The sequence below is a fragment of the Mobula birostris genome, chromosome 10, assembly GCF_030028105.1.
Source record: "Mobula birostris isolate sMobBir1 chromosome 10, sMobBir1.hap1, whole genome shotgun sequence".
NCBI lineage: Eukaryota > Metazoa > Chordata > Chondrichthyes > Myliobatiformes > Myliobatidae > Mobula > Mobula birostris.
Genome location: NC_092379.1, coordinates 62633123 through 62653920, shown reverse-complemented (window position 1 = coordinate 62653920; position 20798 = coordinate 62633123). Strand labels below are relative to the sequence as shown.

Here is a 20798-nt window from a genome sequence, read left to right as displayed (position 1 = left end):
TGAGAGATTATGTGCATCAGGAAAAACTCCACAGTTAAAGGCACTTTTCTCCAGAGAGGAGAAAGGTAAAGATTGATAGAATCCAGGTTCTGAAGTATAACATTATTTCATAAGGTGCATGTGGAGTACATACTCATACATGTGGAAAGGCTAATCTAAGTCACTGACAAGTCCAACAAGAAACTGAGGAAATTTTAAAATATGGCTGCTTACACACTTCTTTCTTGTTCTGATGAAGAGTCCTTAACCAGAAATGTTAACTCCACTTCTCCCTCTAGAGATGCTGCTTGACCTGCTGAATATTTCCAGCATTTACTGTTTTTATTGCAGAGGAAATTAATTTGAGTGTTGTTGGAATGTGAAACATGCTACTTTATGGAATATTTGAGGTGACTTATCCAGATGACTTCAAAGGAAAGCAGATGAGGGAGAATGGAAGTTTGGAGAAACCATTAGAAGGATAGGATAATGCAATGTTTGAAGCATTAATATCTTCTGCTTCTGCACTGGAATTTCCTGTCAAAGTCTGTGAAATTTGACATGTTGTTTTTATGCCAAATATAACACTACAATAAAAACAAAGACACAAGAAAGACTGCAGATGTTAGAAATCAAACAGTAGTTAACGTCAACTGATCTTTTATGGTTGTCAAATGAAATCAGATTGAATGTGGTGTCATTATAGTCTTGGGAGGAGAGATTTAAGAGCAATCCCTTTATGTACAAGAACTTAGCATGATGCTATTACAGCCCAGGCCATTGGTGTTCATCCTGTACGTCCTCCCCGTGGAATGCACAGGTTCTCTCTGGGTGTTTCTTCCCACAATCCAAAGGCATACTGGTTAGTAGGTTAATTGATCATTGTAAATTGTCCCGTGGTTAGGGTAGGGTTAAATCAGGGGTTGCTGGGAGTTGCATGGCAGTGTGACTTGAAGGGCCGATTCCACACTATATCTCTAAGTAAGTAAACTTTCACGTCTATCACTGTAATCCTACCTGACTGAGATTGCCTCAAATCTCTCCCTGATGGATAGATGATGGCCAGTTAACAATCAGTCAGCTGACTAAATCTACCTAATGCAGGTAGTGCTATTGGTTTGATAGCATGGCTTCAGCCAACATGGACATGTAGGGAGATTGGATACAACTGCATTATATGGCATTTACGAAATTATGCATCATCTCACTGTTTTAGGTGTCCTGACTTACAGAACTGTTAAAATTCACAAATTGGAAAGTGGCTGTGAGGGCAACACATGCAGGTTTCAAAGAGAGAAGACCTCAAGATAATTTAATGGTCACTGTGTAGCAGATCTTGCAAATGCTGTGATGTACCTGTACCTTTCTGTTTGAAAGAGTGTTGTAAAGAAGAGACAGTCCCATAATCTTCCCTTAATTCGTATCCATTTGAATGTTCCCTAAGTGCCTCCTTTGCAAACAATAACCATCCATAGTGATGTAACTGAAGGTTCTCTAACGGTGAAGAAGTGCAGACCCTACTTGTATATGTATATACTTATCCATAAATAGGTATTAAATATGGATCTTATAAGCTTTTGATCAACTGAAAAGCTATATATAACAACCCAAATTTCAGACATTTGCTATAATATGTGTCAATACTAAACTATATAAATAGTATAATTATTACTGGCATACATGAAAGCATTGACTCATCAACAATTACATCACAGTAGAAATCCATTCTCCCTACATGCCCATATTGCTGAGGCAGTGCAATCAAATCAATGGTGCTCAGTTCTCTATTGCCTCCTCCTTTTAAATGTGGCGAGAGTTTCTGCCTGGACTACCCTTTCAGGCAGAACTTCAGACACACGTAATTCATTCTTGTTGACTCATTGTCACTAAGCTATCTGCAGAAGGCCATAGCCAGTGGACGTTGGACATATTGAATTGTTTGTTATGGATATAAGCTTCAATTAAAATCAGATTTCTTTTAACTCATTTTCTATTCCTGCTATCGTGTTGAAGAAACATAGAAAAATCTACAACTATTCATTTTCAGGACAGATTTTTGAGAAGAAACTATGTGTGCTAAGTGAGAGTATATTATGTGTGTGTTTTTTAAACAATCAATGCATTGATTCATAAAATAGTGCAGAAGGTTACACTAAAATGATTAAGGATTTATAAGGCATATACTCCACTTCCAACTATAAGGTCAAGAATTATGACAATTTTCTCATTACTGTGGGCACTAATATGATTCCCTAGTTTTGTCCATTCCATATAATCTTTTCCTTCACAATCTGAACAGCTTCAGCCTTTTAGTGTTATTATTATATCTGTGAATCTTTAACATTTTGAAATTTAACTAATATTAATAATATTTATCCAAAGCTTTTCTCATTCTTATGCTTATAGGTCAATATAGTTGACTTTAATTAATTATTTATCAAACTCAAACCTCAATTTCTCAGATCTGCATTGAAATCAGACTGTTTGATTTTGTTGCATTGAGCTCCACTCTAGATGAATTGCACGTAAGCATAGCATGTGTGAACCATTTCTTCATTATTTAACTTACCCTGTCAAATATATTATATTGCATCCAGTACAATTTATTTTGGTCATTGCAAATTAGCACGCAATATCATGTAAATTATTTGTTAATGGCTGGGGAGTAATTTATTATCATTTTATTATACAACTAGGTTTAATGATCCAATTTTTTTATAAACTTGCTTAAATTCCAACAATTTATTTAGTGGCTAAGAAAAATACTTGTGGTCAAGTAATTGTTAAAAGATCATATTAAAGTTTTTGAATTTGGTTCATTCAAACTTCAACATACAGAAGCAGAAGGAATGTGGCTCAGAGCACTACTTAAAATGTTTCTTGTGCCTTGAAAGATTCATAAATCTCTCCAAAAATATCATCATGTTATGGAAGTTTTTCCAAATCACAAGCAAAATTAGCCAAATGCTCTTTGAAGATTGAGAGAATTGAATAATATTAAAGTGAAACAAACCTATTGCAAAGAAAAACAAAATGGGCACCATATCATAATTTGCTTGTTACCACTGCTTTTCAATTTCTTCAACTGAACTAAAGCAAATAGGAAAAATCATCAAAGTGGTCTTTAGGAGTTGTATTTTTATATGTCACCTTATGCAATATCAGTCCTCATTTTAATCATTTTGCTTATCATTTTAAAATGTACTTTAATATGATTGCTTATTTGTTGCACATTTACCGTAAGACAAAATTAGAATAATAAAATTCATTTAATGCCAGGACTTTCAACTTCAACATAATATTTTTCTTCATGTAATCAAGGAAGGCTAATGAGGGATGGTGATATTGCCAGCCATTAATAAATTCTGTAAATGGGCAATATCTGAAATGTATATATTATTTATTGGTTTTCATTTATATAGATTGATTACACTTTTATACATGGCAAATTAATAAGTTGATAATTATTTTGTTTATTGAGTCCTTCACATAATTAGCCTAGTTAATAACTGATTTCAAAGATATCAGGGATCTAATCTTTCAAAATCTTTATCATAATTGAAGTAATCAGTCACCTTCTACCAAGAAGTCTCCCCATTGTCTGATGAAACTGATAAATTCTTTGGTTTCCATATGTTGACCACAAACACTTCAGTTGCAGTCTTTTGAAGATCTGAATAGTTCTATATACTTCAAATGTAAAACTGACAGTTTTGTCAATTGTGCTTGCAGTAATGTGTGGAATCTTACATGTGTTATCTAAATATCCTACTTTATTTAAGATTCTAATTGTGAAGAACAATTTCCCACTTTTCAATACAGTGATCATTTTAAAGTTCTGACTAAAATAATTCAGAGGGTCTTGCATGGAATTTGATAGCATTTTGCAGATGTGCTGCCAAAACGTGTCAATTTACAACTAATCCTGAGAAGCTCTGAGTACCATTAAAAAAACAGCGAGTTTTGCTTGATAGATATTACTGGACAGTCTAATCTAAAAAAAACAGAAAATATTCAGCAAATTAGGCAGCATTGTGGAGAGAAAAACTAAGAACAGTTAGGAATTAAAGTTTGAAGTTAAAGAACAGTAGGAGGGATAATAAATATCTCTTGGTTCCTACTCCATTACAAAAATATCTTTTTATTCTCTCCACCTCTCACAGCCACCAGCCCCCCCCCATGTTTATTTCCAAATTTTCCCAGTTCTGATTAAAGTTCATTGATAGAGAACATTAATTTGATTCTTCTCTATACATACTCCCTGTCCTGCTGAGTATTTTCAGCAGCTTCTGTTTGTATTGCAGATACTGGAAGTTGGTAATGTTTTGCTTTGGATCTGTGGACAGTTGGTTCCTCTTTAAGTGGATCCTTGTCTATTCAAATAATGGGTCCTTTGGAAAAACAAAATTGATCCAAATAAACAATCTTCTGATTTTACTTATTCAGAATCATACCGCAGCAAATCAGGGCCTTTGGGCCACCCAGTTTGTGGCAGCCATCAATCATCTACCATTCACTAATCCTACACTAATTCAGTTTTTTATTCTCCCCACATTCCTACCAACTCTTCCCAGATTCTACCACTCCCCTACACACTAGGGACAATTTACTGAGGCCAATGAATGTATCAGCATGCCGATGTTTGGGCTGCAAGAGAAAACCAATGCACCTAGAGTAAACCCATTCAGTCACAGGTCGAACATGAAATACCTATGCAGATAGCACCCAAGGTTAGGATTGAACTTGGATCTTTGCACTGTGTGTCGATGGCTCTACTGGCTTTGACATTGTGCTGCCTATTATTTCAGTTAGCTGGGGTTTATGTTGCCTTACCTTGAATAAACAGTTTGAAATCTCTACTACAGTTAGTTTCTACTTGCTAAGGAAGCTAAAATGTTCCAATTGTTCTGTAAAGAAACTATTCCATAATGAATCGAGGAAATTATTGTTTAAACTTTTAGCTTCCCTGTTATAATGTTAAACCTGCACTGGAACAAACTCATAATATCCTTTTACTCTTGCGTAAAAGAAAAACAATAGCTCTGCTAATATTGAAAAAGGCCTCAATCAAATGGTTAAATAACGTGTTTGTTGGCAAAAGTGCTTATACAGACCTCATTTAAATAATGTTTCAAAATGATTGCACTATCATATGTGGTTTCTGGAATGAGCTGCAGTACTGGCTGGCGTATGTTACATTTTTGTGAATATGAAAGTGATTAGGAACAAAGGCACAGGATTTGCATTGCAACCCAATTTACTCGCCTTACCCCTACGTCCCTTGATACCTGCACCTAACAAAATTGTTTTGATCAATTTGACTATTTTTGAATATGTTGCCAAGTCCATTTTTTTTAAAGACTTTCAAAAGTATTTTTCTAATGAAACCGCCTTGTTGCGAAGAATGGTGGTCTAAAACTAAAATGATTTTTAAAAGGAAATCTATGTACTGTTTGGAAGTAATGAGCAATAGTGAAAGCTGGTAAGCATCACATTCTTTTGTTCAAGTGAGTTAATCATTGTGCCGTAAGTCATGCAGTATAATTTCCTGTTTATTCTTTTGTTTAATAAATACTGTATATGGTTTACATTATGGCAAAAGTTAAACCAGCTGATTCAAAAAAACCCTCACAAAATCTGGCTGAAATCTGCACGGAGAAATCCAGGATCAATTTTTATCATCCAAAAAGGAAGAATCAAAATAGTGAATGGAAAGCAAATTTGGAGAGTTTCACTGAGATGAAGATACGACTATTAAAAAAAGTCTGCTGGTTAGATATAGTTAAATAATAATGTATTTTCATATGTACTATCTCTGTGAAATTCCCTTCATGTACATATACCTACTAATCAGGATGCCAAACCTAATTATGATTTGTAGGGTTATTTACGCCTGTCATTTTCCCTCACTCTGTTTGCTGTTTGTTCCCTAAATTGTACTTGATCATCTTTCTCCCCTTATATTTTAATGTTGTTTCACTTCACAATAATTTTTACTATATTTGAAAAATAAAACAGTGGAATTTTGGGACAACGAGCATTACATAAATCAGAATCACGTTTAGTATCACCGGCATATGTCGTGAAGTTTGTAAACTTTGCAGCAGCAGTACAATGCAATACATGATAATTGAGAGAAAAAGAAAACTGAGAATTAAATAAAATAAATAAGTAAATTAAATAAGTAGTGATAAAAAAAAACAAAGAAAGCAAACTTGATAGATTAACACAGTGATTTAAAGTAAAGCCATTGACAAAATGCTTAAGTTTCCTCAACATAAATTTGTAATGGAAGCATAATTATATTTTATGTTATGCAGTTTCAGAGTATAGGAATGGATTGGAATAGCATGAGAAAGCAAAGTGTTGCTATCACATTAAAATGTGCTGATATTGAGACTTGTTTGTATCATCAAGAATCAAAGGCAAGAACAGAATTCAGTCTCAGTCATGTTAGTTATCATCTTTCTGTCAATATACACATTTGGCAATTATGCGAAGAAAAGGATACATAAAATGTACTGTTCTTTTCTCTACATTCCAGACAGTGCAATCAGATATTGTTAATGACATAGAAATCTTTACAGACAATTCTGTAAAAATGTTTACCTTTTCTTAATAACTGTATCTTCAGTAACTATTTTATGGAATATCGATGTCAACAGCAAGGCTAGCACGTGCCAAAATTTAAACACAACTGAATGGATGGACCATTAAGAGTGTGATTAAGACGCAATCAGAGAACAATTAAGAGTCAATCATACATTTGGTCTGGAGTCACATATAACACAGGTCAAGTAAGGAGAGCAGATTTCCTTTCTTTCAAGGCTAATAGTGAAGCAGATAGATTTTTAATTCTATTCATATAGCTTTATTTGCAATTTAACTGATTAGTTTTTAGAAAGGAAGAAAAGCTACTTCATCAGATTATGGAAAACTAATATATTGAACAAATAAACATGTCATGAATATTTAATATGCACCTGAAAAGCAACAATTGTGGAATAAACTGCTATAATCAGATGAAGTTGGCATATAAAGGGTTGCTGCAATATTTGTAAAATATGTCCAATTTCAATTCATTCTAGGTTACCACATTAAAGCTGCACCATCTTCTAGATTACCATCACTTCACCTTTGTTTCTAGATTGATATTGGTCTTTCAGTATCCACATTTTATTACCTTTATATATCTGCAATAACAATTGCTACTAAATGCATGTGATCAGTCAACATTTAACACAAAGATTTCTGATCTTAGTCTAATACAAATTTGAAAGTTCCGCAGTTTCATAATATTCCATTCTTTACTTATTTTTAAAGTTTTCTTGATAAATGTATTTTTCCAATGTATAAACTACATACAAATATATTATTATGTATATAATATAGTATGTAAACATATATAATTTAATATAATATATTCCAACATTAGACACCACCTTAGAAGAGAATTTTACATTGTAAAGTTATAAGAAATATATTTGAAATGGATTATTGTGAGTATGTAATTAATGAGGTTTAACTGAAATAACATTTTTTCTTAAACAACATCAAAGTTTAGTCTTTACTTTAGATCTTTCAAGTTAGTCACATGCAGATGTGTTGGAATAACTTGTTCTTAAATCATATATTTAGCTTGTGGAGTATAAGTTGCTTTAGCAGAAATCTCATGACTATGTTCTACTTCCACTTCACAAATTTTAGTAAAAGAATAACACAGAGTCATGTGGATATAAAATTATATGTTGTTAGTGATTTTACATAACTGTTGAACATACTTTAAATACAGTTTTGCATAGACTAACAGTAGGACAGAGAATTGGGAAATCTTTAGAAATCAGCAAAAGGTGACTAAGGATTAAATGATAGTGAATGCAAATAATATTGAAGCCAATTTATATAAAAGTATGCAATAAGAGCTTCTATAAGTATATAAAAAGGAAAAGACTAACTAAAGTAAATGTTGGCTCCCAAGAGGATGAAACTGGGGACTTAGTGATGGAAAATAGCAAAATGGTTCTAATGTTTACTTTTGATTGGTCTACATGATAGAAGACACTAAAAATATTCAAATAATAATAGATAATTAAGGGCCTATAGGAAATGATGAACATAAAGCTATTTCTAGCACTTGAAAACAAATATACTGGACAAACTACTGGGGCTAAAAGCCACAAATCTTTTGTACCTGAAGCCCTGCCTCCTTTAGGCCTTAAAGGACTTGGTTATACTCTCTCAAAATTCCCTGAATTCTGGAGACATCACAGGAAAAACTGCAAATATATATTAAGAAGGAGGGAGACAGAAAAGAGAAAACTTTAGTTTATTTATCTTAATATCTGTCATTGGGAAAATATTGGAATCCATTTTCAGGACATTTTAGAACATTTGGAATTTTATTGAACAATTAAGCAATGTCAATGTGGTTTTACAAAGGGGAACTGATGTTTGATGAATGTGCTAGAGTTTGCTGAGGATGCACCAAATGCTATGGATAAAGGGGAACAGATAGATACAGTTTATTTTGGACTTTCAGAAGGGATTTATTATTGTATTGCATATGTAAACAAGACAAGAGCATATGGGGTTGGAGGAAATCTATTGACGTAGACAAGGGAATGACCAAGTAATAGAAAACAGAGAGTTGGGATAAATGGGTCAAATTTGGATTGGAAATCAGTAATGACTAGGATGGAACTAGGATCAGTGCTGGCCTTAAACATTTACAATCTGTATGACATGGATAAAGGGATTGAAAGTACTGTTGTCAAATTTACTGATGATGTGAAGATAGGGGGTTTGTAAGACTTGTGGTGGACACTAAGTGCTTCCAAAAGGATATTGATAGGTTATATGACTAGGCAACAATTTGGCAAATAAAGTATACTGATGAAAACTATGAGGTTGTCCATTTGGCCTGAACAATTAAGTGATTATTTAAACAGAATGAGATGGGTTTTATAGCATAAAGAGCTCAGGATTCTTGAAACAGGAATAAACAAAGGGTTACCATAATCAGTAAAATTCATGGAATGTTGGTGTTTATTGCAATGGAGCCATTTTGATGAATCATTAGAAGGAGTTGGTGCAATATAGCCAATCTTTAACTTCCACAGTTTCCCAAATTCATAGTCAGCGTCCACTAGTACAGTATTTCTCTAACACCTCCTGATGCCCATAGGCTTTGTAACTATTGACATGGCTTGAACTTCTATTAGTGAGGAAAGGAATGTTGTTTCCAGAAGAAGTTTTTGAGTAAAGTGCTGAAAAACACCAGGTATCTGCAGCTAGCAAAGGATTCAGAGTCCCACCAACAGCCCAAGGTCAGTACCTGTACCTTTGTGCACACCAGGTGAAGAAATCCAACACAAATCTAACGACAAATAAGAATGTCATTCAGCTTTGTGAATGACTCTTGCAAAATAATCTTCTTGAGTCAGCAGGGAAGAAATGCTATGCATAGTTTTCATGATTCATTCTGGAATGGATCCCTGCAAAAGCTGACAGTAGTGTAATTTTGATCTCTGTACTTAAGGAAGAATGCAATTGCTTTGAAGTTACTGCAGAAAATCTCTAATAGACTGATTCCTGTGATGACAGCATTTATGTCCAAAGAAAAGTTGAGAAGTTAGGCCTGTACTAATTTAAATACAGAAGATGAAGGGTAATCTTATAGAATCATGTAAGGTGGATGCTGAGAGAATATCTTCCTTGGTGAGCACATATCTAGAACAAATGAGACTCCACCTGAAGCATTATGCATAGTTTTTGGTTGCTTTGTTAAATTTGAAAGAATGGAAAGAAAATTTATGAGAATGTTGCCAGCACTTAAAGACCTGATTTATATGGAGAGTTTGTGCAAGCTAGGACATTACCTCTTGGAGGACAGGAGATCAAAGGATGTCATTACAGGGACGTACAAAATCATGAGTGGCACATGAGATATCATGACAGGATGAATGCAGAGTATATTTAGAATGCAGAATATATGAAGAAGCTTATGAGAGGAAAAAGACCAAGTACCCTGAACTGGCAACTGCAGCTGCCCAGAATGGTTGGAGGGTCGAGATTTTCTCTGTAGAAGTGGGATGCAGGGGATTCGTGGCTACATCTATGACCAGTCTATTGAAGAAGATGGGGGTGAGGGGTTATTCACTCCAACAAGCAATCAAGTCCTTTTCAAATACAGCAGAAGAAGAAAGACAACAACTGGGTTGCAAGATGAAGACAGGAGGGTATGGAACTGAAGGGGGGTGTATCTGGGATGCCAGGTAGCACCGTTGAGCCCTCTGGAGACGTCGTGGGCTTATCAACGAAATGTCAAAGAAGGAGGGTGCCCACCTGATGACCCTGATGAGGTACCTACCCTCCCTCCTTGTCACCACTCCAAGCCCACTGCCAACATTGACTTACCATAGGGATTGAAACATCAAGTCCTATTAGCTCTACTCAGAGTTGGGAAATTGAGAACTAGAAGACATATGTTTAAGGTGAAAGGGGAATGATTTAAAAGTGAACCTAGGGGCAATTTTCCCACACAGAGGGTGTTATGTACATAGAATGAGCTGCCTGAGGAAGTGGTGGTGGCAAACACAATAACAATGTTTAAAAGACACATAGACTGGAAAGCCTCATTGCGATGGACCAAATGCGGGCAAATAGGATTAACTTAGATGGGCATTTGGTTGGCTTGGATAAACTGTGCCGAAGGGCCCATTTTGAGTTGTTATACTCATAACTATGGAGCCCAGTTTCAGAGTATGGAGTCATCAATTTAAGATGGAATCAAGGAAGAATTATTTTCTCTCTCCTAATCATGATTTCTTGGAATTCTCTGTCATAGCTGTGGAAGGACAAAATGTATTTAAGGTGGGGATTAACAAGACATTTGAATGACAAAGATGTCAAAGGGTGTGAGGAGTGAGTAAGAAAGTGGTTTTGAGGCAAATTAGATCTGCCTTCTTATCCAATGTCAGAACAAGTTTAAGAGCCAGCTGACGAACTCAAATTCCCGGCTCTGAAAATCACTGCAAAGGCAGTTAAATATCTCACCATATATTGAGTGGAAAAGGAGCAAGTCATTTTAAATGAGGATCTGAAATGTCTTCAAAACAAAGATTTAAGTTTTCATTGGAAAATATTAACAATGAGCCTTGGAGAATGTGGCTCAATTTTACTCACTAAATAGAAAAATAAGAGCAAATTGAATTTGGGCATTTACATATTAAGAAAATATGCATGGTATCCAAAGGTTTTTGAAAAAAACGTTTTGCCAAGTTATTGCTAATGATTTTCTTCTGTGGTGACATAGTCAAGGATTACATTTCAACAAGCTGCACAAACAAAAATCCAAGCACAGGAACTTTTATTTGTTACCCCAATATGTGCAAAAAGGAAGCAGTCTTACGGGATCTGACACAAATATTTTGTGAACTGAAATCAAATCAAAAAGCAGCTAATGGAAAATATTATCCTATAGCAACTGGTGTGAAAGGCTCTGATTCCAAAATTTGCAAAGTTCTGAATATGTAATTGCTAGATGAAACAGAAGTTAGCACAGTCTGGTGAAATAATCTCGTTAATTCTTTCAGTGCCACTGATGATTATAGCGAACGAATATGTAACAAAATTAAATGGTGATGTTTTTAACATCTGTTTTTTTTTACATCGAGAGGCATTTAATCAACCTATCTTTAAATGAGGATTTTTCCCCCAAATGGGTGGATTTGACAGGGCGGATTTGTACAGTACCAGGTGCCAACAGCAGAGAGGGCGAAACAGCAGGTTTCACACCTTGAATTGTATTTTGGTCTCCTACTACTTGGCATGGGTGTTGTGGGCTATTTCTTGTCACCTGCCTTTTCTTAACCAGACTCCACTATGTTCGGAACATAATCTTAGAGAAAACTGAAGACACGGGCGACATTTTGAGGATGGTGGAAATCTGAAATGAAAACAGAAAATAATCGCTGAAACAGCATCGGTGTAGTAGGACGTCATGAAGTTACTGTTTCAGGTCAGTCGCCATTCTGCGAGTGTCTAGCTTTTCCTGCAGAGTGAAAAAAAGACAGAAAAGCAAATGTCTTCGAGGAATTGAGGAACTGGAGTGAAATATGCCTGTCTGGAGATGAGAACAGTGTCTGACCTGCTGCGATCCTCCAGTACTTTGTGATTCCGTGTCCTACTGATAGTTCATCCTTAGTCAGTTATCTCATGCCTACAAAATTACATATCTTTGCAACTTCACAGTGAAGTTTAAATAAGTTGCTGTACTGCATGAGTTATATCACAAACAGCACCCATTGGCCATTACTGCAAATAGTTTCTGTTTAAAACGCTAAATAAAATTGGTTAAAATAACAACACAATTCATACGATGAAATACACTTGTATTAAACTTTTAAAATAGTGTCCTTGCTGAAGGTCCAACCTATCTCTAGAGATTCATGTATTCACGCTCATTAATAAAAGCGGTAACATCAGCCATTTTCACATCTTTCACCTTTTGGATTGATAAAATTCCACGTGCCGATATTTTACGCCGTTAAATTAACGCGGTAAAAGATCACCATTTTGTGTTTTTGTGCCTACGTCAATGACAGAATGGATCAAAGGAATTTTATCCTCTGTTATGATCTAAATAATTGGAGTAGTAACTTCTATCGTCCTGTGCAGGCTTTCCAGAAGAGGGCTCGCTTCTGGGGAGACTCCGGTTAGTACGCCAATGCTATAAACCCCTCACCTTCCAGCTGATCATCCGATACCGGCAAATGGCCGTTTTATTTAGGAGCCAAAGTCTAGTGGGAACTCAAATTGCATTTTTTTTTCAGTGCACCTGCGGTGATATCATCCACTTTACAGGGGAGAACTTCCCTCTCCCGCTGCTGAATGGAATGGAATGTTAGAGACTGGATTTGCCGAACGACCTGAGTGCCAGAAAACTTGGCAACGAATTGCATTCTTCCGGAGTAAAGTTATTGTAATTTGCCTTTAAAAACCCAGAGGAGAAGCCCATTTTAAATCTCTTAGTACTTGCTCGCATCTTATTTGCTTTACAATACATGCATTGAATTTAACTGTCCATTCAAAAAATCCTCCCAAGTTCCCGAAGACATCCTCTGCAGATCCAAGTTGAAATCTCACGGTGACTATTAAGAACTGTGCCATCTCAGTCTGTGGGAGGTGTCTTTCAAACGCTGGCCCCCTGATCCTTCAAACCCTTTGCCCCTCGCACCCGGACTGTGATACAATGTTCAGCTCAAGGGTAGCGAAGCAGCAACAAGAATAAACAGTTTGAACGTCGAACAGTTAAAGTTCAAAGTTCGAAGTTCATAGTAAATTTATTACCGAAGTACAAATATTTCTTCAAGTACAACCCTGAGATTTATTTTCTTGCAGGCGTACTCAATACTTCTACGGTTGGTGAAGTAATCTTTTACAAGTCCACTTCAAAAGAAGGACAGGGAAGAGGAAAAAAAATCCATGAAAGTTTCCAATGCGAAGTAAAAATCCCTATTTTGGAGATCAATTTGTTGAATTAATGAAAACAAACTCCGGCAATCTTAATATGAAAGCACAACACACTCTCGCGCGAGTCCTTTACAACAGCTCCAGTCTTTCTACTCCCTAGTTAGACATGTCAAATTTACAAATCATTCAATCAGCAATCTGTTACACACCCAGCTCGCAAACAAATCGCCTAATTATTTTGTCCAATGGAAACACTTTAAAGTCAGTAGCTCCATGTTTCTTATGCGGGCGTGTGTCGTGGAAAGCAAAAAATCGATAACATTACAGCATCCACGATTTTAATCATTCGGGAAATCCCTGTCAATTCTTCAGTGCCAGCTGGACAAACTCTACACCAGGCTGATCACAAATCAAAGCCATGCGAAATACACATTCTTTTTCTCAAGCAAAATGCACGTGAAAATACTTCTACCATCGTAGGGCGTTCATTTCTTTAGATATTTAAATAAACAATCTAAACGAATGTAATTTATATCTACTGTTTGAGCCTGGATTTTGTTTCCCTAATTTTCACAGAACCGTACAACTCAGCTAAACAAAGCTGAAGATGAATCAAAACCTTACTTAAATCCAACGCAGCATAAATTAAATATTGCTGTATCACTGCTGATTGTACAACCCTGACTGGCAATTGTTTGTATATATCAGAGCGTTGCAAACGACGCGTAATGTACATATGTCATCCTCTATCCTCAAACATCTTTATACATCATGAGGTAGATGGATCAAATCTAACTCCACATGTTACAGGTCGGTACCAGTATTAAAATTCCATTGCCCTTGCACTAAAACATTTGATCCATTCCGACCCAGGATATATTTCATTGAAGGTCCATTGGAGCTTCTTTGGAGGAGAGGAGCGTGTTTTCCCGTGTAGTTACACTCGACGGCATAATCAGTGAATGCGAATGTTAACTTTGAACTGTGAATCTGGCTCCGAAGAACCCAGTTAGCCTTTTACTTTCCTCATTGGTAGGGAAAGTGTTTTGAGAAAAATGTAAATACGACTGGATTACATGAAACCAGGTTTCTAAATTGAAACGAGAATATGTAGCGATTATTGTTCTCTGTACAGATGCACTGCTCAAGGAAAGAACTAATCTCTGTATACCCACTAGGCTCATTCGAAACCTACTTTGAGTACCCAAGAATCTTTCACTGGGTATTTTTTTCTCTCTCTGTGCATCCCGTTAATAAAATCTTTTGTTACAGTTTAGGCATGTTTCTGACGAGTGCGTCGGTTTTGCATTATAAATGGCTTCAGTTTAACAATGATACAAGTGATTACATCATATCCATTTCTTCTGAATGCGGATTATAGAATTAATTTTAAAAACTTATCCTTAAATGATGTCCCAAGTAATAGTTCAATGAAACCAAGTTTTCAGATCATACATTAAATGGTAGATCGTGTGGAAGAATAAAACTGAATTGCGTATTGAAAACAAAACAATGTTAGTATGCGCATTGCTCTTAGAAATCTCCTGTTCTTTCACTGGTTATTTCTTCGTTTCTTTGCCGTTTTAGTCCATTTCCAAAGCTGTATCCTAATGATGAAATAAATGGTGTAGATTTGGAGGGGAATTGCTTATTTTCCGCACCGTTCCACCCGCGGCGTTGCTTGTCCAGTGTTTGGAGACAAAATAAAACACTTAAGAATTTTAGTCCTGGAAGAGAGACCAAAGGCCTCGGAAGAGGATTGCCGGACATTAGGTAGAGACGTTTTATCTACCAGAGATTAGATTCGTCTTCGCAAATATGGAACGCACTAAAACATTTTTCCCATTGAATGCTTTTATAGACTCCTGACGGCAGGGTTGGTAAATTCGAATTTAATAGAACTCAAAATTATACTTAAAATATCCAGATCAGCTACAAATTTAAGGGCATGTGTTTAACACACTGCGTAGTCTCCAATTGACAATAAAGTGCAATGCTAAGGATGAGAATCGAATGAGAAATCATTTAAATTGCAGCCTTTTAGTTGCGGTACTAATCCTCATCTATCTGCTTTTAGCTAGAGAGTATGACTACAATTTAAACGGGATGCAGATCAGACTGACCTCAATCAATCTAACAGAGATAAATATAGAACCGAATCGTATTATGAAATCTAGTTTAGTCACTGTGTTCCTCCCGATTTTATTTTATTCTCCCTAACTTTTATCTCTCCGGGTTTGTAAACTAATGCACAAAACAAACCGCTCTGAAATTAAACGTTAAATTTAAGAGAGCGCTTGAACGTACGAATCCTCCGCTCACAGTTAGATACAACTCCAAACACAATATCATTTTAATAGCAAATTTATTTGAACAGATTTGATTTTCTGTACACCAAAATGAAATTGTCGTCACCAAATCACAAACTTAGATCGGGTTACAATCAAATCTGACATCAAATATATAATTTATTAACCAACAAACATTTTACTGCTTTTTAACGTGTGATTCTGTCTTTTAAAAACATAATACAAAATTTGAGGAAAATAAATTACTGTTCGCAGCCTCCAAATATAATTGTTGAAAAAAGAAACATTTAAAGAAAATATTTTATATTTCGGATCAGTAACTGATCCGTCATTTTCTTTTAAATTTAAAAAGAGTTTTTCCCCTCACCTTCCCCTTTCTAAAAATGGCAACTTTTAGAGAACTTGCTTTAAAACTCCCATTGGCAGATCCGGTGGCCGGTAATGTAAGACAATGATAATTATGAAAAATGCCTGTCCGTTTACATAGTTTTCTTTTCCAGACGGCAATGTTAGTGTTTTGTTTAACTGGGACTCCACAGAGAAAAAGTAAAAAGAAAATTATTTTAAACAAAACTTCGGGCAAGTCTTATTTATTTGGAATGAATAATTTAGAAATAAGCCTCGAAATATTCAGGTTTTATCTTATTTTTATCTTAATGCAGATTCCTGGTCAACGTGTCTGTCCTTGTTTCCCGTGGGTCATTTCAGGATGGGGTACTGTAATAGGGCAGGCTCTGGCATCAGACCTTCCTGCTCGTAACCAGGTATTAAAACAAACGTTGCGGGGGAGGGAGAAAAGAGTGACACCGTCCGTAAGAACAAATTCACCTGATATAGTCGAGATAACAAGGCGCTGTTAGGTGTTAGGCACACAGTCGGACTGCAATCCTTGTCTGAACGAAACAATTGACCACACTTGCGGTAAAACCATGTCCTTGATTTCGCTCTCTTCACCACAGATGCGGAAAATGTCAACGCGACTGCTAACTGAACACGTTTTACCAATACTGCCTGCTTGCTGACTTCTTTTTCTCTGATATATAACTTTTCTCCTGCCTCCTCCCTCAATAGGATAGTCAAATATATAATTTAGGAAGAAGAGGGGGGGTGGGGGGAAGGAGTTTCCCATCGCTTTCTCAGTCCGGGATCAGGCGAGTGCCGGCAGTGACCACTGTCATGGGTCCTTGTTAAAGATCGTGATGTGACGGCGTCTCTGAATCAACACTATGCGAAAATACTTCGTCCTGTTGATGTACCCCAGGCGGGGTCATTCTTTTTTCTTTCTGTCTTCTGTTACAAAACCAGACCCGAACAACTTCTTTTTCTAACTGCAAACTGTCGGCTAGACTTGAAATTTCTTGGGCCGCAGGTTTGGGACATTTGAGGAAATGGGTCTCTAGCGCACCTTTCACACTCACCTCTATGGAAGTCCGCTTCTTTCGTTTCCTGCCCTGAGCCGCTATCTTGTCGATGCTGGTGGGACTGCCCGTAGTAGAGTCTGCTTCCTCCAGCCACTTGTTCAACAGGGGCTTGAGTTTGCACATGTTCTTAAAACTGAGCTGCAGGGCTTCGAACCTGCAGATGGTTGTCTGTGAGAAGACGTTTCCGTACAAGGTTCCCAGTGCCAGTCCCACATCTGCCTGGGTGAAGCCCAGTTTAATCCGCCTCTGTTTGAACTGCTTTGCGAATTGTTCCAGCTCATCAGATGTGGGGGTTTCCTCGTCTGAGTGGTCGTGGCAGTGGTGGTGTGCCAGTTCCCCGTGCTCGGCGCTGTCCCTCAGACCCGGGTGCATCGACTGGCCAACGGTTCCAGACGGCGGCGGCGGCCCAACGTGGTCTAACATGCCGTTGACTGTGAAGGCGGGTTGGGAGTAGATACTGAGAGGCTGCCCGACCGAGGTTATGGACGAGTTGTGAGCCGCAGCCGTTCCCCATGCGCTCGGGTGGTTGGTATGCGGTGAGTGATGGGCAATGTGTGGAGAGCGGTGGTGCAGGCTGGTGCCAGCGTGAAGATCTTCCCTGCCAGGCTTCACGTCTTGTTGGCTCAGGGGACTTGGAGAAATGGCCGCGGACCACGGGCTGCCTTCAGGTAAAGCCGTCACCCACTGGTGAGAGAGGGGGTGCCCGTTGCTGGGCAGTCCTTGCAGATAGTCACTTTGGATGAGTTTCTGGTGGCCCCGGAATGTGCCCGCCTGCTGCATGCTCGATGAGTCGGTGGGGACGATGGAGTTGGATGTGAGGATACTACTGCTCGGCATGTAGAGGTTGGAGGCTGCCGTGGCCATGGCTCCACGAATCCCTCAGTAATAATAACCTGCCTACGGGAACAGCTTCGCTCTTTGACAACAAAGCTTAGGTAAAGCAGGTCAGCAGGGAGGTCAATGACTGGCACCTCTTAGGACCAATTGCAAGCCACGCTGGGGTTCCCGGCTGCCTTAAGGCATTGGCGTCACGGCGTTTCCGACCAATCGTGAGGCTAGAGGTGGAGCCACACTCCGCATTTTTGCATTTTGTTTCATTGAACTCCAAACCTCGAGCGTGGGGGAACCCAACGAGGAAGTCAATCAAAGGCCGGAGCCCATTGGCTCCCCACAGGGTAACTGACAGCTCCCACCTCCCGTGCCCACGCCTGATGGTTAACTCTTGCTGGAGCGGAATACACACACACACGCTGCCCCTTGCATGCCAGCAAGTTTTGACTCGAATCTGTATCAAATCTCAATGCTCTACCCCCACCCATTTGGTCTCTGAGAAAGCACGCAGCAGCAACAATCTTTCTAAAAAGTTGAGAGTTTTTTTTTGTGCTGCCAATAAAATAAATCTATAACTTCATAATAATTGATCATGCTGCAAGCAACCTGGCTGGTTATTTAATGCTCAGATTATAATTATTGATCATGAATTAACGGCAACCGTAAACTATTTTCGATGTAGAGACTGTACATGGAGTTGCAGCTTGAATTTCATGTACGTTCGAATGTAGCCTTTTTAGCAACTTTTCGCTGTTAGTGTCCTTTCATTAAAACATATATAATTAAGGACACGCTGTTGCCTGCTTATTAAAAATGTAAATCATGTGGATATTTGTGTGTGTGCGAGTGTGTGTGTGTGTGTACAACGGCGAGTCAGTAACTCCGGACCCAGGCTGCGACGAACAATACTGTGGGCCCTTCTGTAATTCTTTAGATCAATAAATATCTTCAAAGGAAACAGATCGGTAGAGCACTGAGAGAAAGAAATTAGTTTCATAGGGCCGAAATCTCATTCGTTAGGTCCCTTATTCCGTGAGAGTCTGATCAGAAACGATGAGAGAATTTTATAGATATTCTGAGATGTAGGTACGCGGAATAATTACATTTTACATTGGAATAGCGGCTTCAGAATTCAGCTATTGGTTTGAAATTCCATTAAATTCAACGAGAGATCCTAGGTTAAGATTGATTTAAATTTGCATACATTTTCATATATTTAGGGCAAAATAAAGGGAGGCCGGGAGAAGCTGTTAGCCATTGCCAACAACAGTTTCTCCAAATTCAGCTGTGCTGTACTAGAATTTCGAAGGGACTACAGGGCGGTAATAGGTGAGCTGTTCCCATCAGAGCTGGCTCCTAGCTCTGCAAAGCGGCCTTAGCCCGGTATGCTCTCATTTTCATATCTTGAAATACACAGTTCTGTAATGTGTTAGCAACGTCATTTTTCACGAAGCAGATTTTATTTTTGCATCTTTTAATATCGTAGCTGCCGTGTCATTGGCCGAGAAAGCAAAGGTATTCAACAAATTTAATATACAATGTTTACTTTTGGACTGTGGCCGAGAGTTAATACTTCTAATGGCTCGTATTGAAAGGCGAACAATGCAGCAAACAACGTGGCGTGGGCAATTCTGACGGCCTGGACCAGTATGCCCGGTTAGTACATAGGACGTCTCGTACTTGTATTGCTTTGCGGTCTGCATCTGTCCACCGCCCCCAGTAGCCGGAGTGGAAACAGGAGGTATGCTTTGAAAGCCAGGAGCCCATTTTATTCCAGAAAAGTTTGGGCGACCTGCGATACTGAACGGGCTTTCTTTTCCCGTTGGGGGCAAAATCCCGACTAATTTCACTTGTCACTTTCAAGGTCAAGACAAAAGAGTGAAACAGCGCTGGTCCAATCTTTCTAAAGGATTTCTTTTCTGAAGTAACCTAAGCATCGGAGATTTCAGACCCAGCTACCTAAGCTTAACAGCGGCTGAAATAAACCTGTCAACAATTGACAGTAAAACATTATGGAAAATACGATTAATTTGATAAACAGTCTAATATCTGACCTCTGAACGTCGTAATTTTAATTTATAATGTTTTTCGTCAAGTGTAGCATACAAAGGTTAGAAGATCATATTAGATGCCGAAGATGAATTTACGGTTGGTTGTTTTAGTTCGATTTGTCACCTTATCAGTGGTGTGTTTTTTAAAAGGGCTGATGCTGGAATCTCCCTCTTGGCTTCTTTCATGTTAGACTAACAGGCGCTAACTTTCCAAGTGTAACAGATGCGGCTCTCAGACGGCCTTTTATGCTGATTCCCTTATTCATAGACACATTTTTGCGCCGATGATCTTGGTTACCATAGAGAGAGAAATAAAAGAGGGAACAGTGGTCACATTATACCATATATCCAAGGAGGAGAATAAAAGAGCCCAATTCAAACAAGTAGACTGGCCGGACATGGGAGAAGGAGTGAGCGAACTGAAGGGTGGTACTGGGTTACTGTTAACCGGAGGAAATACATTTACAACAAATGTTTCATATTTAGTAATAAATGGGTCTGTCTACAGACAAATGTTGAATTTTCTGCCATAGCGGCGTATTTTAGTTTTGGTTAGATTTGCAGTAGTGTCAATGAGGTAAAACACCACTAAACCCAGTACACTAACTGCCAATCAGTGTCACGACCTTTTCGCTGGAACTTCACCTGCCTCTGAGTACTTGCAGCCCGCAGATCCTGCCTAAATCCACACACTTAAAAATAATAAAGAAGAGGCGCCTTCTCGTATTTCAGCC

The 20798-nt window shown here is 37.9% G+C and overlaps 1 protein-coding gene and 1 long non-coding RNA gene across 2 annotated transcripts in view; one reads left to right on the top strand and one right to left on the bottom strand.

Annotated features, from left to right (window-relative positions):
• Positions 1–15827: 15827 nt before the first annotated feature.
• LOC140204521 (POU domain, class 3, transcription factor 4-like) lies at positions 15828–18153 on the bottom strand. The gene has a single exon (XM_072271228.1). It carries the CDS (start codon positions 18044–18046, stop codon positions 16949–16951), a length of 1098 nt encoding a protein of 365 aa, XP_072127329.1. The 5' UTR covers positions 18047–18153; the 3' UTR covers positions 15828–16948.
• Positions 18154–19280: 1127 nt separating this feature from the next.
• The window catches only part of LOC140204519 (uncharacterized), a 55464-nt gene continuing 53946 nt past the window's right edge, over positions 19281–20798 (top strand). The window contains exon 1 of the long non-coding RNA XR_011887660.1: positions 19281–19396. This is a non-coding gene — a long non-coding RNA (uncharacterized lncRNA). The remainder of the gene's footprint in view (positions 19397–20798) is intronic.

Coding starts and splice junctions, on each gene's coding strand:
- LOC140204521 (XM_072271228.1), bottom strand. CDS start 18,046: ATGGCCACGGCAGCCTCCAACCTCTACATGCCGAGCAGTAGTATCCTC.